The 18,585-nt window shown below is 46.9% G+C and overlaps 1 protein-coding gene across 1 annotated transcript in view; it reads left to right on the top strand.

Moving 5' to 3' along the window:
* The first annotated feature begins 10,377 nt into the window (after positions 1 to 10,377).
* Positions 10,378 to 18,585, top strand: part of SPMIP4 (sperm microtubule inner protein 4) — a 55,122-nt gene continuing 46,914 nt past the window's right edge. Inside the window, exon 1 of the mRNA XM_083145224.1 lies at positions 10,378 to 10,511. Within this exon, the coding sequence (XP_083001350.1) occupies positions 10,378 to 10,511 (134 nt within the window). The remainder of the gene's footprint in view (positions 10,512 to 18,585) is intronic.

The following is an 18,585-nucleotide window of genomic DNA, read 5'->3' as shown; positions in this document are numbered from 1 at the left end:
GTGCCATTGCTAAGATGGCGGCCTATGGGAGAGCAGCCCCATTCTCACCCGCGGAGCTGAGAACTCTGGTCTCCGTTATGGAGACCAGGCTGGGGCGGGCGGGCCCCTTTATAACCAACCGGCAGAAACGCAATGCCTATGCGGTGGCCCGCCGCCGTATATACGCACGCACCCAGGTGCGGCAGACCATCGCTCAGCTGGAGCGGCGGTGGTCCGACCTCAGGCGCAGGGAGCCAGAGAGGCTGCAAGAAATAAGGGCCAGCATTGCTAGATGTGAGTATTTCAACAGTAAATGGGGATTTGGACATGATTGCTTACCTGACATTATTTAATCCACTAAGGTCACCAGCCTGATCATGAGTTAAACATGGCATACAATATATGAGTGCTACTTCCTGTTTGACACCCTGTAATGGTCATAAAATATGTTATTGGGGAGGATTAATGCTTGTGATGCTTACAATGGCCCAAATGTCACAGCATACCTGCCATGTTACAGACTGTGTTTTGTAAAGGCCACTAAGGAGCTGTTTGCCTGTACAATTATCTGTACTTCTAACCTTTGCATTTATAGCTTGATAAGGCTTAATAGTAATTACCACTAATTGCCACTTTTTTTATTTTTCCCATACACAGCACGTGCTCGCGCAAGACAGGCCCGGGAGGAGGCAGAGGTGGCCCTCAAAGACCTGCCGCAGGAAGGGAGCCCGGAGGAGGGGGCCCAGGAAATGGAGGAGGAGGAGGCAGCGGTGGCCCTGGAGGACCAGCCGCAGGAAGGGAGGCCGGAGGAGGGGGCCCAAGAAATTGAGAATGAGGAGGGGTGGGCTGTGGAGGCACTGCCACCCGAGGAGGACGTCATCGAGGCCGAGGATGGAGCATTGGAGGCCCCTGAGAAGGAGGTGGAGGCCGGTGAGGTCGTCCAGGCGGCCGGAATTGGTATGTATACATAAGGATTAATTTATCCGTTTGGCATTTACTATTTGCTATGTAGCACTGGTGATTCAATTAATTTTTACAATACTACAAAATGACAAAACAAACGGGATAGCAACAGACACACTTTGGGGTTAGATAGGGTGGCCAAACCATCCCTTTCAGCCAGGACACATATTAATGACACAGGTTGTGAGGATGTCTTTCATATTGATTTTAAGTGCCACTGAACCTGTGTAGTTAATCTGTATCCAGGAAGAAAGTGATGACTTGCTCATGTAAGGGTTACATGTCCCTGCTGGTTGCATACAATCTGTAGCCTCATATAGGTGAGTAGAGTTTACTGGTGAATGATCTTTGTAAACTAGATTCAGTATGGCCTAAATGGAGTATGGACAGGCGTGGCTTATACTGGAGTAACAAGTGGTCAGTGCCCCTGGGCCCTCCTCTAGCTAACCACCCCCTGCGGTCTGCATGTATGTTTTGCACCATAATTGTGTGTGGATTTGGTCTTAGTAATGCTTTTGAGCATGGGAGTGGGTTAGTGCTGCAGCCTCCCCTAACTGGCATTCTGACAATGATTTCTGGAGCAGACCATCAGCAGGCAAGCCATGCTTGATTGCACAAATGTACTGAGCATTCCTGAGAGTTGTGTAACTCCCCTGCCAGGCTCCATCATATAACAGACACTGAACTTTGTTTGCCGAATTGTGATTGGTGCAGCGCGTGGCATGCTTCTCAGAGCTTAGTCATGGGTGGGTTTGGATTGAGAAGGAGCAGTATGACTGTGAGGTGTTCTACAGAGTAAAGGGTAGAGGGCCAAAATCAGGCTTTCCATGTAGTATGTATGCATGTATGTATAGGTGTATGTCTCATATATATAGTTAGATATGTGTGTATATATATATATTTATATATAGATATATATATATATATATATATATATATATATATAAATATATATATATATATATATACACACACACCTGTCACAATGCATGTTTAAAATGTAGGTTTGACTATGATAAATGTATGCATGAATATCATTAGTCATTTTAAAATTTGAATTTCCTCCACAGATGAGCCTGCCCAAGCAGAGGAGGGTCGCCGTGGGGCCCTCCTTAGACTGAGAGGCCTGATGAGGCAAATGCTGGAGGAAATGGACCGCATCATTGATGGGGAAATTTAATTTTTTGGTTGTGGACAGTTCTTTTGTAATAAATCGTTATTTAAAGTTCAAAGTTGTCAGTGTTTTTTTCTAACATGCTAAAGTATATGTGTAACTTTGTTAAAATCTTAAAAATAAGCAAAATGTACATAGTGTATATAGATGTATGTTAGGGTCACATGCTGTAAGGGTTAATGTGTGTCATGAATGTAGTAGGAATGTGGGTCAGTATAGATGAGCATTTAATTGATTGAAATTGATAACAATCCCTTTTTCAGGAGGTTGCCTAATTGCCTAAGTGGGTCATGTGATCGCTGTGTGTACTCAGTACAAAAGTGTGGGATTGAGCGTACATACTCCGCATCGGGGCGTACGGACAGCTTCCCGTACGTTCTGACGCGGTAAGACCGTGCTTGTGCGGGAAGACCGTGCAAGAATCTGTACGTTTCCACCGCACACGCACGGTTTGTATGTCGTCCGTACACACGCCCTGTTCTTAAAGAGTGAGTCCGTCCGAATGCGGAGGACACGTGGGCGTTTCTACGGACGATGCCCGCACGCCGCCGCACAGCATGGCGTGCGGACCGCACCGTAAGAATTCGGGAATATCCGCACCGATCAGAATAAGGGCCATTGTCTTCAGTCAATACTCTCTCTTTATGTAGGAAATGCTTTTGCCTCAAACCAATGTGTAGGTCTATAACCATTGTTATCACATACAAGAGAGGTTCAAGCAGACTTGTGCACCCCTGTGTCACCTCTTGCTCCATGTTTCATCTATCCTCCTGTGTCTCCATCCCTCATACCCCTTTCACTCCAGTCTCCCGCCCCACTATTTGTCATCATCGCTGGGGCTTTTTTTTCATAGGCGGCTTGGAGTGGCAGTTCCACCTGCCCTCTTGCTAGTCCATGTCTATGTCTATAAAAAAAAATGATATGTAAAATTCCCAGTAAAAGAGCTGCCATGAATATCCACCTCCCACCCACCACAGCGTGGGTTCAAATCCCACTGCAGTGGCAAGAAGAGAAAAATAAATCTTTTATTTTAGTTTTAATTTACTTGTTGCATAAAGAAAATTCTACACCTCAAACTTGGGGGAATTTACTAAAGTCTAATGGGTAAGAATACGCCCATTCGTATCCATTTGATGTTAAATACGGCTGTTAAAAGCTGTATGGCTGATTTACTATCAGTTGAATTCTGCTGAATTGCAGTTTTTGCCACTGACAACTTCAGACAAATTTGGGTGAATGAATTCCCTGCTCTAAATAGGCATAGGAACTTTGTGGTTAATTAGTAGGGTGGAGTGAAAAAATTTAAATTGAGAAATTCAAAATCGGCTAGTTTGGAAAAGTTGTGACTTGACCTGAATAAGAAACGTGCAAAAGCATTTTTATCTGGGTCAACATCTTCTGTTCTGGCAAGGGGCGTCTTAGAGTGGTTCATTAATATATTTTAGCATAGTAAAAAAGAGTGACTGACTTCAACGTATTTAAGTGTTAATATATTGGCTTATTTTTGGCATAATTATATGCTATAATGCAGCCCATTCATGTTCCCAGCATAGGGGATGCAAAACTGTTTTTCAGACCAATTCATGTTTAAAATAAACTAAAGATAATAAACAGAAGTGTTTTAAATACTGCACCTAAAGAACAGAGTGTAATGCATTGTTTAGTGAACTTACTGTAGCATTCAGTAAATAGTTTTTTTGGACATTAGAAGACACAGGTGTGCATTATTCTATTAAGGGAAAATAAAAGGTATTTACCCAGATTTTTTGCCACAAGTTTTTTTTCTCGGTCAGTTCAATTACAGAGCATCCGCTCAAGAAAAAAAAAAAAAAAACCTTCAGGAGAAAGCACAATATTCACAATTGTGACCATGAAAATGGGTCAATTATCAGGAATTTTTTCTCCAGCCAAAGTCAGTCACTTTGCACTAGAACAAGCTCGTACTCTCTTTTACTATGCTAAAGTATATTAATGAACCACTTTAAGACATCCTGACATATATTTAACTAGATCGGAGCTTCTTCATAGGTTTCATTATTTTCACCTAAAAAGTGAAACTTTAGGTCTCTTGCCAGAACAGAAGATATTGACTTAGATCAAAACGCTTTTGCACGTTTCTTATTCAGGTCAAGTCACAACTTTTCCACACAAGCCGATTTTTATATATCAATTTCAATTTTTTCACTTTGCCCTATTAATTAGGTCAAGTGTGTGGTGTGACCTAATAAACCTTTGTTGTTTCCTAAACACAAAGAAATATTGTCAATGAAAGATTCACGATATAGGGGGGCTCTCCAGGGTGGACATAAATAACAACTACTGCGTGGACCACAAAACTTTTACAAGATGTAAGCTGTATAAGTCTGTACGAGATTATGGGACACTAAGGACTGGTGAGGCCAGTGTGCAGCCTACTCCAGTTGGATGCCCTTATCTCTCCCGGCCGCAGTGCCCACCTGCCCCCTAGCGCACTGTATGCAGTAGAGTCTGAGCACTAAAGCGCTCATACTCTAGTGCTCATGCGCGAACTGACGGAAAAATGGCATGGCGGACATTTTTCTGGTTATTTCAGCAGCAATGCTACTTTCAGCACGGGTCTCCGGAGAGTGAGTTTTAACCCCTTGAGTGGTGGGTTTTGCTGGGGCAGGACAAATCTACCAGGGCAGGTTTGTCCTGCTCCAGCAAAACCCACCACAGATCGTAGGAGCCCCCCCCCCCAAGCCCCCCCCCTAACCTTCGCTCCGGCGTTTGTACGCCGGAGGCTGAGCTCCACTGACGTCGCTGCCCCAGCCGCCAGTCACATCAGTGATCTCAGGTGGCAGTCTCAGGGATGTTCGCGGCGGCTCGGGAGAACTCGGGCACCAGAACTCCTGAGCGCTCCCGAGTCCCCCCGAGCCGCCCCAAACATCCCCGAGCCTGCCACCCACATCACTGCTATAAAATGCATGGCGGCTGACGGCTGGGGAAGCGGCGTGGTCAGGGGAGCTCCGGTGTACGATCGCTGGAGCAAAGGTGATGGGGGGCTGGGGGGTGTGACGGGAGGCCCCCTTGGGACTCAGTGGCCCGTGTGCACTGCACACATTGCACCCATTATAAATATGCCACTGACTATGGCCCAGTATCACTATGGCCCAGTGGCCCCGTTCTGATGAAGCCCACCAAAAAAGAAAAGCTACAACGTTCCAGAACCAGAAACCGTATGATAGGTCACCAGTGTCTAGGTCAGCAGTCAAGAGGTCGACACCATATTGTGTACAGGTACATGGACGAAAGGTCAACATGTTAAGTTGTCAACATGGCAATGAGGAACACATGAAAAGGTTCACATGAGTTTAAAAAAAATAAAAATAAAATGTAATTCTTAATTATGCATGTGGACTCCAATTAATAATTGTAAAATATGCAAATGGGACGTGGTACACTAATTTGGGGCCCATAGGCCGATTCAGAGTTGATCACTGTTGTGCGAATTCAAAATCTTATCCATTATCTAATGCAGGCATGTCCAAACTCTGGCCCTCCAGCTGTTGTGAAACTATACGTCCCATCATGCCTTGCCACAGTTGCTAGTGAGGAATGCTAAAACTATGGCAAGGCATGCTGGGATGTGTAGTTTCACAACAGCTGGAGGGCCATAGTTTTGACATGCCTGATCTAATGGCTGCAAATTCATAGGACCCATAACAAGAATGCTAGTGCCTAAATTGTAAATAAAAAGGCTTTGATTCTAATCGCAATCCCCTCGCAATATGGTACAGGTAGTCAGTGGGCAGTATTCAATGCTCCCGAATCACCGTTTTTTTTTTTTCAGCGAATCGGGCTGTTTTCACTTCTTGCGGTGAATCTCTTTCACTGAAAATCTGATTCACCCTACTCAATGTTCACTGTTCGCCGCAAGCGATCAGTGAATGCCGGCCAGTTCTCCGTTTCATACTCGCTGCAATTCGCTGGTGTGTTTCAGTGGGGTTTTCACTGTGATTCGCCGAGAGTGTATTCAATGCTAGGATGGCGAATTGCTTTCAGCATGATTTTCACAATGATCCACCGTTTTGCATTCAACATCTTTTTAAGGTGAACTACAATGTGTTCTTTTAAAATCAAGGGTTTGTTTTATTTATTTGGTACTTGTTTCCTAGCACGGCGCCCATCTCGTTGATTGTATGCCTTAAGTTTAAGGCACTTAAGGCATACAATCAACGTGATGGACCTGATTCTGTGTCAATCACCAGCTAATTTGCCGGTGAAAGACAAAATCGCGTTGATCGCGTCCATCGCGGCCCCTAATAAGGGGCCGCGATGCGACCGACGCGATCACCGCGATTTTCCCATAGGGAACAATGTTAAATTATTTTTAAAGTGAAAATCGGGTTGATCGCGTCGGTCGCGGGCCATTATAATGGCCTGCGATGCGATCAACGCGATCAACCCGATTTTACATAGGTGACAACGTGAAATGGGCCAATATGGCCCATTTCACATTGAATATGTTTAAAAAGTGTGTTTAATGGCCCCCCATTTTTAACGCCACCCACTATTGACGCCAACCCGAAGCGTGGCGAGCGCAGCGAGCCCGCGAGGGGTGGCGGTACGCGTCCTCCGACCTTTTCATATCCCCACTATCCACGTCGGCGTGGAGTTGATGTTATAAAGTGTGGCAAGCGCAGCGAGCCACCGAGCCCGAAGCATGGCGAGCGCAGCGAGCCCCGCGAGGGGACGCGGATACCTGTGAAGCCCGCGAGGGGACGCGTATACCTGTGAAGGTATACGCGTCCGCTCGCCACGCTTCGGGCTCGGTGGCTCCCTGCGCTCGCCACACTTTATAAAATCAACTTCCCGCCGACGTGGATAGTAGGGGTATGAAAAGGTCGGAGGACGCGTACCGGTGCGCTCGCCACGCTTTGGGTTGGCGTCAATAGTGGGGTGGCGTTAACAATGGGGGGGGGGGGCATTTCAAACATGAGGGGGGTTTGGTATAAAAATGGGGGGGTTTTGGGATTTTTTACATTTAAATCAATGTAAAAATCGGGTCGATTTTTCCGACCCGGTGGATACAATTAAAATCGGTGGCGCCGTGCTAGGAAACAAGTACCATTTATTTTTTGGTGTAAAAAAATTACTAATTTTATTCTGTGAAGGGGCATGCTATTTTTATTCATGTGCTTGGGTGACAAGGAGGGCTGGCAGCGAATGCTCCAGCCCTCCGGAACCCTGCGAGTGTGCAGCAAATCCTAAAAAGGATTCGCTGCTCATTGCGATCAGCATAGGCGTGCGCAGCCCGTTTTATTAGGGGGTGCACCATTGGAGGGGCGTGTCCATTATCGCCTATTATTACATAAAATGAAACACACTAATGCCCATTAGACATAATGCCCATCACACTTGTACCCCAAGTACCATGGGGCAAATGCCCGCCCCCACACATAGGGGGTTATTCAGGTTGATTCGCAAGGCTGCGAATTCGCAGCCTTGCGAGTCCACCAAACCCCGCCCGGCGAACGCACGCCCCCCCCGTCGCCCCAGCAAAGTGCGGCTTAGCCCGCACAGCAGCGAATGGATGTTTTGCATAAACATCCATTTGCTTTGCTGGGGTGTCCGCCCACATCATTCGATGGTCACTGGCCATTGAATGATGTTTAGCGTGCATGCATATATAAGTGACTTTTAAGTTACTTACATTTGCGTGCACGCTGGCGTGATATGGGCGGGCAGCTGACATCCGGTGATATCAGCTACCCGGCCCACACACCCGTGTCACTGCCTCATTACCATGAGAACACCCAGCATTCTCATGGAAACGCCCATAGAACACTGGGCGTTCCCATATGGTAATGGGGCAGACCGGCGCCCCCCGCCCATCTCCCCCCCCCCCATGCAGCCATGAAAAGGTCGCCTTGGGTGAACGCACCATGTGCCTGCACATGCGCAGATACATGCCTGCGCATGCGTGCGAATGCACACAGTACCGAGTGCATCTGAATAAGGCCCATAGTATACACACACATACATACATACATACAGAGCCCCCCCACACATAGTACACATATACACAGCCCCCCTATGCACACACACAGTATACTTACAAAAAGCTGATAAACACACACCTTTATGACATAACAAAAAAGCAGCCAGCATTATTAAAGACCAATATACCTTCCCCCTTCCCCTCTAAAACAAAGTCATAGCCTCATATAACATACAATCCCCCTGTTCCAGCTTACCTGCAGCACATTCAAACATCAGGAAGTCCTCTCCTCACTCCTCACTAGGGTGGCCAATCCCGGGATCGGGATCGGCGGGATCCCGGGATTTGGCCCCTAAAACTCCGGGATTTCAATCCCGGGATTGGAGTTTCCAATCCCGGGATTTCGGGATTAGACTGCGCATGCGCAGTCTAATGCCGGGCAGCGTCTGAGCTAGTGCTCAGACGCTGCCCGGCTTCTCCCGTCCCGGGCAGTGCAGCTCTGCGCAGCGTGACGACGTCAGAGGTCACGCTGCGCAGGGCACACAACAGCCGCCGCCTCCTCATCTCACTCCTGCGCTGACCTCCCGCCGCCCGCCGCCTCCTCATCTCACTCCTGCGCTGACCTCCCGCCGCCCGCCGCCTCCTCATCTCACTCCTGCGCTGACCTCCCGCCGCCCGCCGCCTCCTCATCTCACTCCTGCGCTGACCTCCCGCCGCCCGCCCTCCTTCCCACCCAGCCTGCATTCTCATCACCCGCCCGGCCGCACCGCACCTGTAAGTAAATATGCGGGCGGCCGGGGCGGGTTTTTGTATTAGGGAAGCCAATCCCGGGATCCCGGGAATCCCGGGATCGGGCATTTTTCAATCCCGAATTCCGGGATTGAAAAAATGCCCCGGGATTGGCAACCCTACTCCTCACCCGGCCACTCGTCCAGCACTGTTTCAGTAAGGCCTGAGAGGAGCTGTCTGTGCACTTCAGCTCCCCCAACAGGCAGCCGGCTCCCGGAAAAAAAAAATATATTCTGTGATGTAGGACCTTGCTGCAATCGTGCAGCAAGGTCCTGTCATTAGGAGGTGCCTGTGCACCCCCGGCACCCCCCCTGCGCACGCCTATGGCGATCAGCACCATTGAATACTGTCTGGGGGAGGTAACCGGACATTTCTATTTCGGTGAGTTTCTGGAAGATGCAGGCGTGCCCAAGCATTTTTAGGGAGGCTCTGTAAAGTTAGTCTCAGTCTCGATCAGCCTGCCTCTGTCGCAGACTTGTGGAAGGGTCAGAGTTACACACAGACTGGGAAAATCATTTAATGGTGAGAGGGTTGCCCACAGATTTGCTGAGAATAGTAAATAGCAAGGCTTTTGCAATTCTCTCACAGATTTGATGAGGTGTTTTGGCACTCTATATGGGCGGCGGGTATCTGCAAAATTGCAGATGAGCGATCATGGGTGGAAATCTACAAATTCACACACACAAAAACATACCTCCCAACATTGGAGAGGCAGAAAGAAGGACAAAATTTGGGGGATGTGGCCTATACCCGCAACACTGCCACGAGGCCATGCCCCATTTTCGCCGCTGTGGGGGCCTGGCCAGCATCTCTCTGAGCTACTAACCATGCCCCCAGCCCCTATGGCTGCAGGAATAGACGCTGTGCATATGTCCCGCTGCGGGACACTGCCCGCCCCAGGCGGGAAGCGGGAACGTCCCAAAAAACCGAGACGTTCCCGCTTTCACAAGACAGTTGGGAGGTATGCAAAAAATACCTTTTTTTAATAAATAACCATATCCATGTCAACTTTGTGCCTGTCAACCTTTTGAAGTCGACCTAATAATTGTAGACCACATGACCCACTCACATAAAAAACATATACATAAATATTATCCTAATGTATATCCTACCTACACCAGACATACATTTACCACAATCCCCCTAACCATGTAACAGCACTCAGCTACCTGTCCTTATTTCTGTCCACAGCCCAATATTTTATTTACTTGCTTATGTCTAGCTAGTTAGAGTACACACCTTACGTATATATATACACACTGCTGCAGGTAATTGTTTAGTAGTTACAATACAACTTGCCTACAGTATGTATGTAATTGCGACGTCACTGTGTCACTGTGTGCTACCTTGTAATTACAATTCCGGCAAGTGACACACCAGAGTAATGTAGGCGGACACTGCTGTATCCTGGATGCCTGTGCAGCTCTGTTGGTGTCTTAGTAGCTGTGCAGCCTCAAACATATCTGGTGACATTGACAATTTCCATTCGATAGCAACTGAAATATGAATGATGGACGTACAGTACAACCTGTCCCATTATTACAGGCAGAATGAGGGGGCCCAATATCTTTCCCCAACTCTGCAGTCATCTGAGGTCCTGACACCTCTGCAGTTTCTCCAGCGCCCATCAGTATCCCCAGAACGGTAAGTGCCACAATGGGACTTCTGAATAATGCAACTAATTTCTTGCAGATAAGGTGCGATGATCTGTGTGCAATCTAAACTTTTTAGTTCAAATCGCATGGTGTCTAATTTAAATCACACTGTGTTTATTTTTGCATTGCAATGCAATGCGTGCTCCTGTGTAGTCCATATTGCAAGGTAAATTAGTTTGTGCAGGCAGGTATTTTTAAACTAGATTGCATGTACCCTGTAACAGACTATTGTAGTGTAGTCAAAAATTGTGTGTAGTTCAAATTGCACCCAGTGTACAGTCCAAATAGTATAGCACCAATTGTATGGCTCAAATCACACCTAGCATACATCTCACCGTGTGTGGGCACCAATAGGGTTAGAATTACTGTACTTGCTAATTATGCTGCAATTGCCACGAGATATCATTTTACCTAATGCGGATTTAATTCAACCAAATGCCTCAACGATATATACTGTAACAGAAATATTCTATTTAAACTTTATTTATACTTTTCTAATAATTCATAAAAACTGGTGCAAATGTAACAATAAGCATTAACGGGATGCGGTCAATATGCCGGCAGTCGGAATCCCGAACTAACGACGCCGGAATCCCGACCGCCCATAGGCGAATCTAGAATTATGGTAATGGGTGGTCCCAGATGTAGACATAATAGTAGGGGAACCTTTGCGCGGCTACGCCGCGCCGCAAAAAGGGGGCGTGGCCTCATGGGAAGGAGGCGTGGCATCACAAAAAGGGGTGTGGTATTACACTTTAGACCATACACAGTAATGCCCATTACACATTTTAGCAAACTCCGTAATACCCATTACACATAAAGCCACACGCCATAATTTAATTACACATAAGTAATGCCCATTACATATTTGCCACATAAGTGCTGCTTACCTACGTGCTCATTGCTAGGGGGTTATTGCTTGATGGCACCATAGTACCCATTACACATGATGCCACACACCATAGTACCCATTACACATGATGCCGCACACCATAGTACCCATTACACATGATGCCGCACACCATAGTACCCATTACACATGATGCCACACACCATAGTACCCATTACACATGATGCCGCACACCATAGTACCCATTACACATAATGCCGCACACCATAGTACCCATTACACATGATGCCGCACACCATAGTACCCATTACACATGATGCCGCACACCATATTACCCATTACACATGATGCCGCACACCATAGTACCCATTACACATGATGCCACACACCATAGTACCCATTACACATGATGCCGCACACCATAGTACCCATTACACATGATGCTGCACATGATTAAAGGGGGGGCGGGCTGAGGTGAAAGCGTGGAGAAGAATTGGAGCGGAAACTGCAGGGGTGACAGTCACTGACAGCTGGGCAGAGAGCAGGGGCTGCCCGGCTGTATTCAGAGCACTGCAGGTCACGGCTGTTTGAAATAATACACCTTTCACAATAGAAAATGCAGGGATTTTCCCGGGAATATGGTCCCAGGATCATACAGGGACATTTTCCAGGCTGACCCCTTATACACCAGCCTAGTCCCTGCATTTTCTGGTATAAGGGGGAGAGACAACCACTCCCCTCTTCCTTCCCCCCTTTAACCAACCAGCTATATCTTCGGAACCAACTGACCCATTTATATGAGACCAGTATCATATTGAAGAACTTTTGAGTTGGCTTTGAATGATTTTGGTCCCGTGAAACTGGGCTGTTTGGTTCCAGAGAAATCTGCCCTCAAAAAACATAAATAAATAGTCATGAAATTACATTTAAGAAATGAAAAAAAAAAAAAAACGGTTTAACCTCAATATCCCTGGAACCAATTAACCCATATGGATCCAGCCTGGTATCAGATTGAAGGCCCAGCGATTTGGGTTCGACTGAGATCAACCTCGAGCTTCAGTGATGCCGAAGGGGGAACTGGCAGCCATTGAACTGGGTGGGGGTCGGAATTAGTGGGTCCCATGTTATTCTATAGGGAAAACGTTCCAGATTTGCCTGGCCGTATCTCCGGTTCCCAGGGGGCTAGAGACACGGGGCTGGGCTCGTTGGAAAGCCCCTTCCCTCAGCTACAAAATGGGCTAATGGGTGGTCCTGTGCACCCCCGGACCACCCCCTAGATTCGCCTATGCGACCGCCACAATGCTGGCACTTTGTCCCTCTATGGGTGTCCAGATTGGTAAGTCTGACTGCCTGGAAAAACCTATGGGGGCAGTATTTGCAGTGGCAAACAAAGATACCTTAGAAGATTTTGGAGTTAACTTCTGTGTTCCCCCCAAGGTTCATGAGGAGAATACTTAATATTTGCAGATACCCCCCCCAAAAAACCAGCCACATCTGACAAATATTGAATGATATTTCTTCTCTAAGGCACTTTGGGTGCCTGATTAGAGGATGTGTATATTTACTTTTATTCTGGCACCTAAATCAGTTTGGGCTGTATGATTTGGGTGGTTGGGGTTGGGGGTGGGGGGGTACTTATTTAAGCCTGATTACTTTTGACTGTATATATTTTGGGAGATATTAATAACTTATCCGAGGATTATTATGTAATTGATCTTATGCACATAGACAAATGATGTAACCAAATTGGTTACTATACAATAAATCCATTAATGTTCTACGGTGGAGCTGCTGGGACAGATTAAGGGGGTTATTCTAGTTCATTCTTTGTGACAAAATCCTTCTTAGATGGACAAAACCATGTGCACTGCAGGTGGGGCAGATGTAACTTGTGCAGAGAGAGTTAGATTTGGGTGGGGTTTTACTTCAAAGTGAGATCTATATTGCAGTGTAAAATCATGCAGTCAGTATTTTCCCTGCACAGAAACAAAATAACTCACCCAAATCTAATTCTATCTGCACCTGTTACATCTGCCCCCCTGCAGTGCACATGGTTTTGTCCATCTAAGAAGGATTTTGTCAGAAAGAATGAACTAGAATAAACCCCTAAGTTGGCTTTGAAACTAGGTGGTTTAAAATGCTCTCTCTAAAGCTAAGGGATTACATTTCCCATTGCAACAATGCAGAAGACTGTCAGTGTGAATGATTTATAGGTAAACCCTGCAGGCTCAGTTGTCACCCAACAAACCTGTGATTTGATACCGCTGCTGGAAATGGTATATACCAGCAATAGATAAAAGGACAAGCAGTTGAACATTATTATATATTATCTTCGTATAAATGTTATGACAAAAGACTGAACACTTTTAGAAATATTTCATATACTATAATAAATGTAGTCCCTAGGGGATAGATGTTACATTGTGACTCTATAGTTGGATGTATAGTGGCGGCAGCAAATATTTACCCCATTGACATTTTATATGCTTATATTCTGAAATTCTAATTTTTGGGGGAATTTTTAACTGCCAAGATTTTGATAATTGTTTAATAATTTCAGAAGGTCTGAAACATCTCCTAAACCTACCCTACCCCCCCCCCCCCGCCCCCCCGCATCTGAACTCTGGCCTACATTGCCAATAGTCTAACCCTACATCCTGACATACAGTATGAATAGATACACACACACAAACCTACATACATACATAAAAATCTACACAAAAACACAAACATACATCATGCCTACCGTACATACACTTTACATACAGATGTAGCCCCTCTCATCCATCCCAACATGCGTATGCATTGCAGCATGGTTTGTGCCAGGGCCGGACTGGGACCAGAAATCAGCCCTGGCATTTTGAGCCCACAGGTCCAACTGTAGTAGGCGGGGCCCTTGCGCTGCTAAGCCGTGTGTCAAAAATGGGCATGGCCACATGGGAAGGAGGCGTGGCATCACAAAAAGGAGAGCATGTCAACCATATATGGAAAGTTGAAAAAGGGTCAGAAGAGTAACAATGGAAATAAAGCTGAGCAATAGTATTTGTGCAACTTTAAAGGCAAGGGGCAAGTAGTTTAACCTTCTGATGGCTGCACAGTATTTAGTAGGAGAAAGGATCCATCTATTATGGAAGCAGCTGGGTAGTGTGGGGTACAATAGCTGGGAATGGCAGGGAGCAGCTTGATGGGGACTGCTGATGAATATAACAGTATGTGGCTGGAGGCAGTAAAATGATGAGGTCACTGCCAACTGCAAACACGAGACTTCTGCATGCAGGGAGAGCGTGCTGCTGCAGGATTGTCCAGCTGCCAGGGAGAGGGAGCCGCTGTGTCCGCAGACCACAGCCCATGGGCACAGGACCACACATCCACAGCAGCACCACTCAGCCGACCGCGAGTCGCTGAGGTAATAGCCGACCGCAAGTCGCTGAGCGGTCGCAGGCATTCACCAGGTCCAGTGGGGTCCCCTGGGCAGAGGGAGAGACATTCCTAGTGGGCTGCGGTGTTCAGGGCCACACAGAATCTCGGGTATCTAGCATACTGCGGGGCCCATCGCCTCCTCTCTTGGCACAGCACTGGGTGGATCAAATGCGCGGTGGTCGCGTCATGATGTGGCTGTCCGGCGCTCAGCACAGGAAGCGGTGCTGGAAGCACAAAATCCTGAATGTAAGGCTGCACAAAATCGGCCCACAAGGCATTTGCCAGAAGTGCCAGATGGCAAATCCGGCCTTGGTTGGTGCCACTAGTGTGCTTGAGACTATGATGCACACATACACTACAATGGTGTGTCCACCAGCTGCAAAAAGTAATTCAGCTTGCTGCGATGTGCCGAGACCGGCTACTTTGTTTGTATTGACATCACTTGTCTAAAAGGAAGAAGACCTTCTTGTTGTCAATTCAATTACCTATTTGGGCATCACAAGGGGGGGGGCGGACATTATTTTGGCTTATGTCACTGAAAAGGAGACGGCAGTGCAGCTAGAGTCCTCGGGGGCAGCACAGCCTCTTTGAGGATGCTGGCTGTTTCCCCATAGTGATGCAAACAGGGCTTTTGAAATGCCATCTAACTGCAAAGCCATGTTCCCTCTTCAGGTGGAGGGAGGGAAGTCACTGATCCTGGTGCTGCTACTGTATTTGGACAAGTAAAGCCGGCATCTAGACCTAACAATTCTACTTTTCACTATTGTTCAAGCTCCAACAGTTACCATGGACGGAGTGCAGACCAGAAAGATGTTGGCATGATTTGTCATATGGGAACAACAAACCGTGCTCATCTACTGGTGTGTACCCTCAAGTGTTCAACCCCCCCCCAGAAGACATACAATGGGGCAAAATACTTCTACTCACATATAAAGCTATTAACCAAGCTACACTAACATACTGTATATCTCTTCACTAGTCTCACAATATCTCCCAACTAGACCTCTCCGTTCTTCACAAGATCTGCGTCTCTCATCTGCACTCATTACCAAATCTCATTCACAATTGCAGGACTTCACAAATCCAGGTCTGGCAGCACCCACCCTATGGAACGCCCTCCTATGAACCATAAGACTCTCCTTCAGCCTCAAAACTTTCAAGTGTTTCCTGAAAACTCACCTCTTCAGGCAAGCCTATCAAATTCCTGAATCACCCACATAACCTTAAAACTTTCATTCTAATTACATCCCATCAGGACTGTTCTTGGTAATTTGCTGGAACTGCTATACTGATAGTGCCTATCCTTGTGTATCCTTCCTTTCTCCCTATATATTGTAAGCTAGCGAGAAGGGCCCTCCATCCTCTATGTCTGTCTGTAATCACCCAGTTTGTCTTATCACTGTTGATTCCAATTGTAAATGGAATATGCTGCACTATATAAAAAACTGTAAATAAATTAAATAAATAGACTGGAAAGGAGTGGAAATTATTGTTATTGAGGTTAAATATAGCATAGCAGGCAAAAAAAAAAAAAATTCTGCGATTTTAGCAGGTTTTATGTGTTTTTTTTTAAACAAAAAGATCCAAAACATGAAACACAAAACATAAAACACGAAAGGGCGACGTTTTGGAACAGATCCAGACCCAAAACACGGCTGGAGATACAAACCCAAACACCCCTACAAAATACTTTTTATAACTGTCAGGATATAGCTGGTCATCCCCTTCTTTTTAATTGTACTTTTTTATAGTAAGTTATATCATACTTGCCTATGCTCCTGAACAGCCAGAAAGCTGTGCAAGTCTCCTGCAGCCCCGCCCTGGGCCACCCACTGAGGGTATGTGATAGCAAGATTCATGACCCCGCCCTTTGCTGTACAATGCCTTTAACACCCCCGGTGCAGCCTCCTACATTGAGCCGCACCAGGCATCCCATCCTACCCCTGCTGCGCCTTGTAGTGACTGCAGCTCAGATAACTGTTTCTACTTAAGCAGTGTGGGTCTTGTAATTACTCTCCTAGTGCACCCTGCACCCAAACTCTAGATGCCACTGTTGATGCCCATAATAGCTCCAATACCTAATTTATTCATGAAAAGTTTATCTCCAGCCCAATGGCCTCTCAGTGGGCACAATAGAGCGCCTAACTGCATACCTCCCAACTTCTGCAGCTGTGAAATAGGGACACTCATGTGCCCGAAAGGGAGAGGGGTGGCCTATGCAAATGGACCACCATTAAGCCACCCCCCCCCCTGCGACGCTGAATAGACTCTGTGCATATTCACTTTAGGCTGGTGGGACTCCCAACTGCCCCCCCCCACCACCACCACCACCACCACCACCACCACGGGACACTGCCGGCCCTGGGCGGGACCATCCCAAAAAAAGAGGATGGACCTGCGAAAAATGGGACAGTGGGGATGTATGTAATAATGTAACTGTATGGTTACCTTCTGCTGGGGACAAAGGAGTCCCTCCTCTCACTTTCCACCCTCTGCTCTGTATCTGTCTTTGGAGGCAAAACAAGTGGTAGATCCTCCCCCGATGCTTCCCAGAGTCTTTTCCATACTCCTGATAGAGGCATACCCTCCAACATCCGAAGAGCAAAAACCGGTGCAAATTCGGAAATGGGGCGTGGTCCTGGGTAAAAGGGTGTGGTCACGTCACCTTTCCTATAATTACAATGGGCAGTTGGAGACACAAAAAAGGTACAGGCCATAAAAAAACAGTACTGTACCTGCCAAAAAGCATATGTAGCATCAGAGACTACATTCCTGTCTTGCAGAGATAGAGTGCATCTCCAACTGACATCCTCTCCTGTCCATGGCACCTCTCACACCAGCAGTCAGTTTGTGCACCCGATGACTGGCTCCACCACCTCCTGCTGCCTTGTTTCTGTACCACTCTCCTCTCCTGATATCTCATGCCTTCCAGTGTCACATACTGTATCTCCCACTCACTGCCTCAGACTCTACCACACGCTGTGATCACACATGGTTGCCGCCAGTGGCATTTCAGTGTAGACTCTTGCTCATTCTGTTTCTAGAAGAACTAACCTAAATGTCAACCTCAGTGACCTGCTTCTGGTTCCAGCAGCTTCTACGTCATGTGACCTGTTGCTGATTCACTACTCTAGCACTTATTCCCCTTTCTTTCCACTTACTGGCTCTGGTTGACCTTGTGGAGTCCAGAGGCCCAACAAAGTAGATAACACGAATATGAATATTGACACTATGGGGATAACCTACTAGCAGCAGTACTTTACTACTGCTAATAGGTTCTCCCAGGATTATCCTTTTAGTACTGTATCGCGGTCTATATCCCCGATACAGTACTTATTGTGTATTATGCTTCAAGTGCCTTTGAACAAAGTTGTTCACAGACATATTGCTTGTACACACTGACCAGCTTGGCCAGCAATATATCGACCAGTGTCTACACAGCATTAGGCTGGGTACACACCTACAGCATACTTGCCGTCCTTTGTAGTTTCCTCTCCGGTAGAAGCATGGAGAGGACAACCAAATCTGCACGTCTGGGGCAGGAACAAAGCTTATGTCTCAAAGCCCCGCCCCCAATCCATACAAACTTTGTGAACCCGCAGCCTCTGAAGAAATGGTGGAATTCACAGGTCCGTGAGGAGGGGGAGGGGCTAAATGCTGCAAATTTACGCAATTCGCGTAATTTTAGTCCTGCCCCCTCCAGCGGCCCCATAAATTCTGCCATTTCTTTCAGAGACTGCGGGGAGGTGCAGGGCTTTGGGGGGTATGCGGGAGACTTGCCCACCTTCCTGGG

The sequence above is a fragment of the Crinia signifera genome, chromosome 5, assembly GCF_055691185.1.
Source record: "Crinia signifera chromosome 5, ASM5569118v1, whole genome shotgun sequence".
Lineage (NCBI taxonomy): Eukaryota > Metazoa > Chordata > Amphibia > Anura > Myobatrachidae > Crinia > Crinia signifera.
The sequence above is the reverse complement of the archived record's forward strand: the minus strand, read 5'-3'. Positions and strand labels throughout refer to the sequence as shown.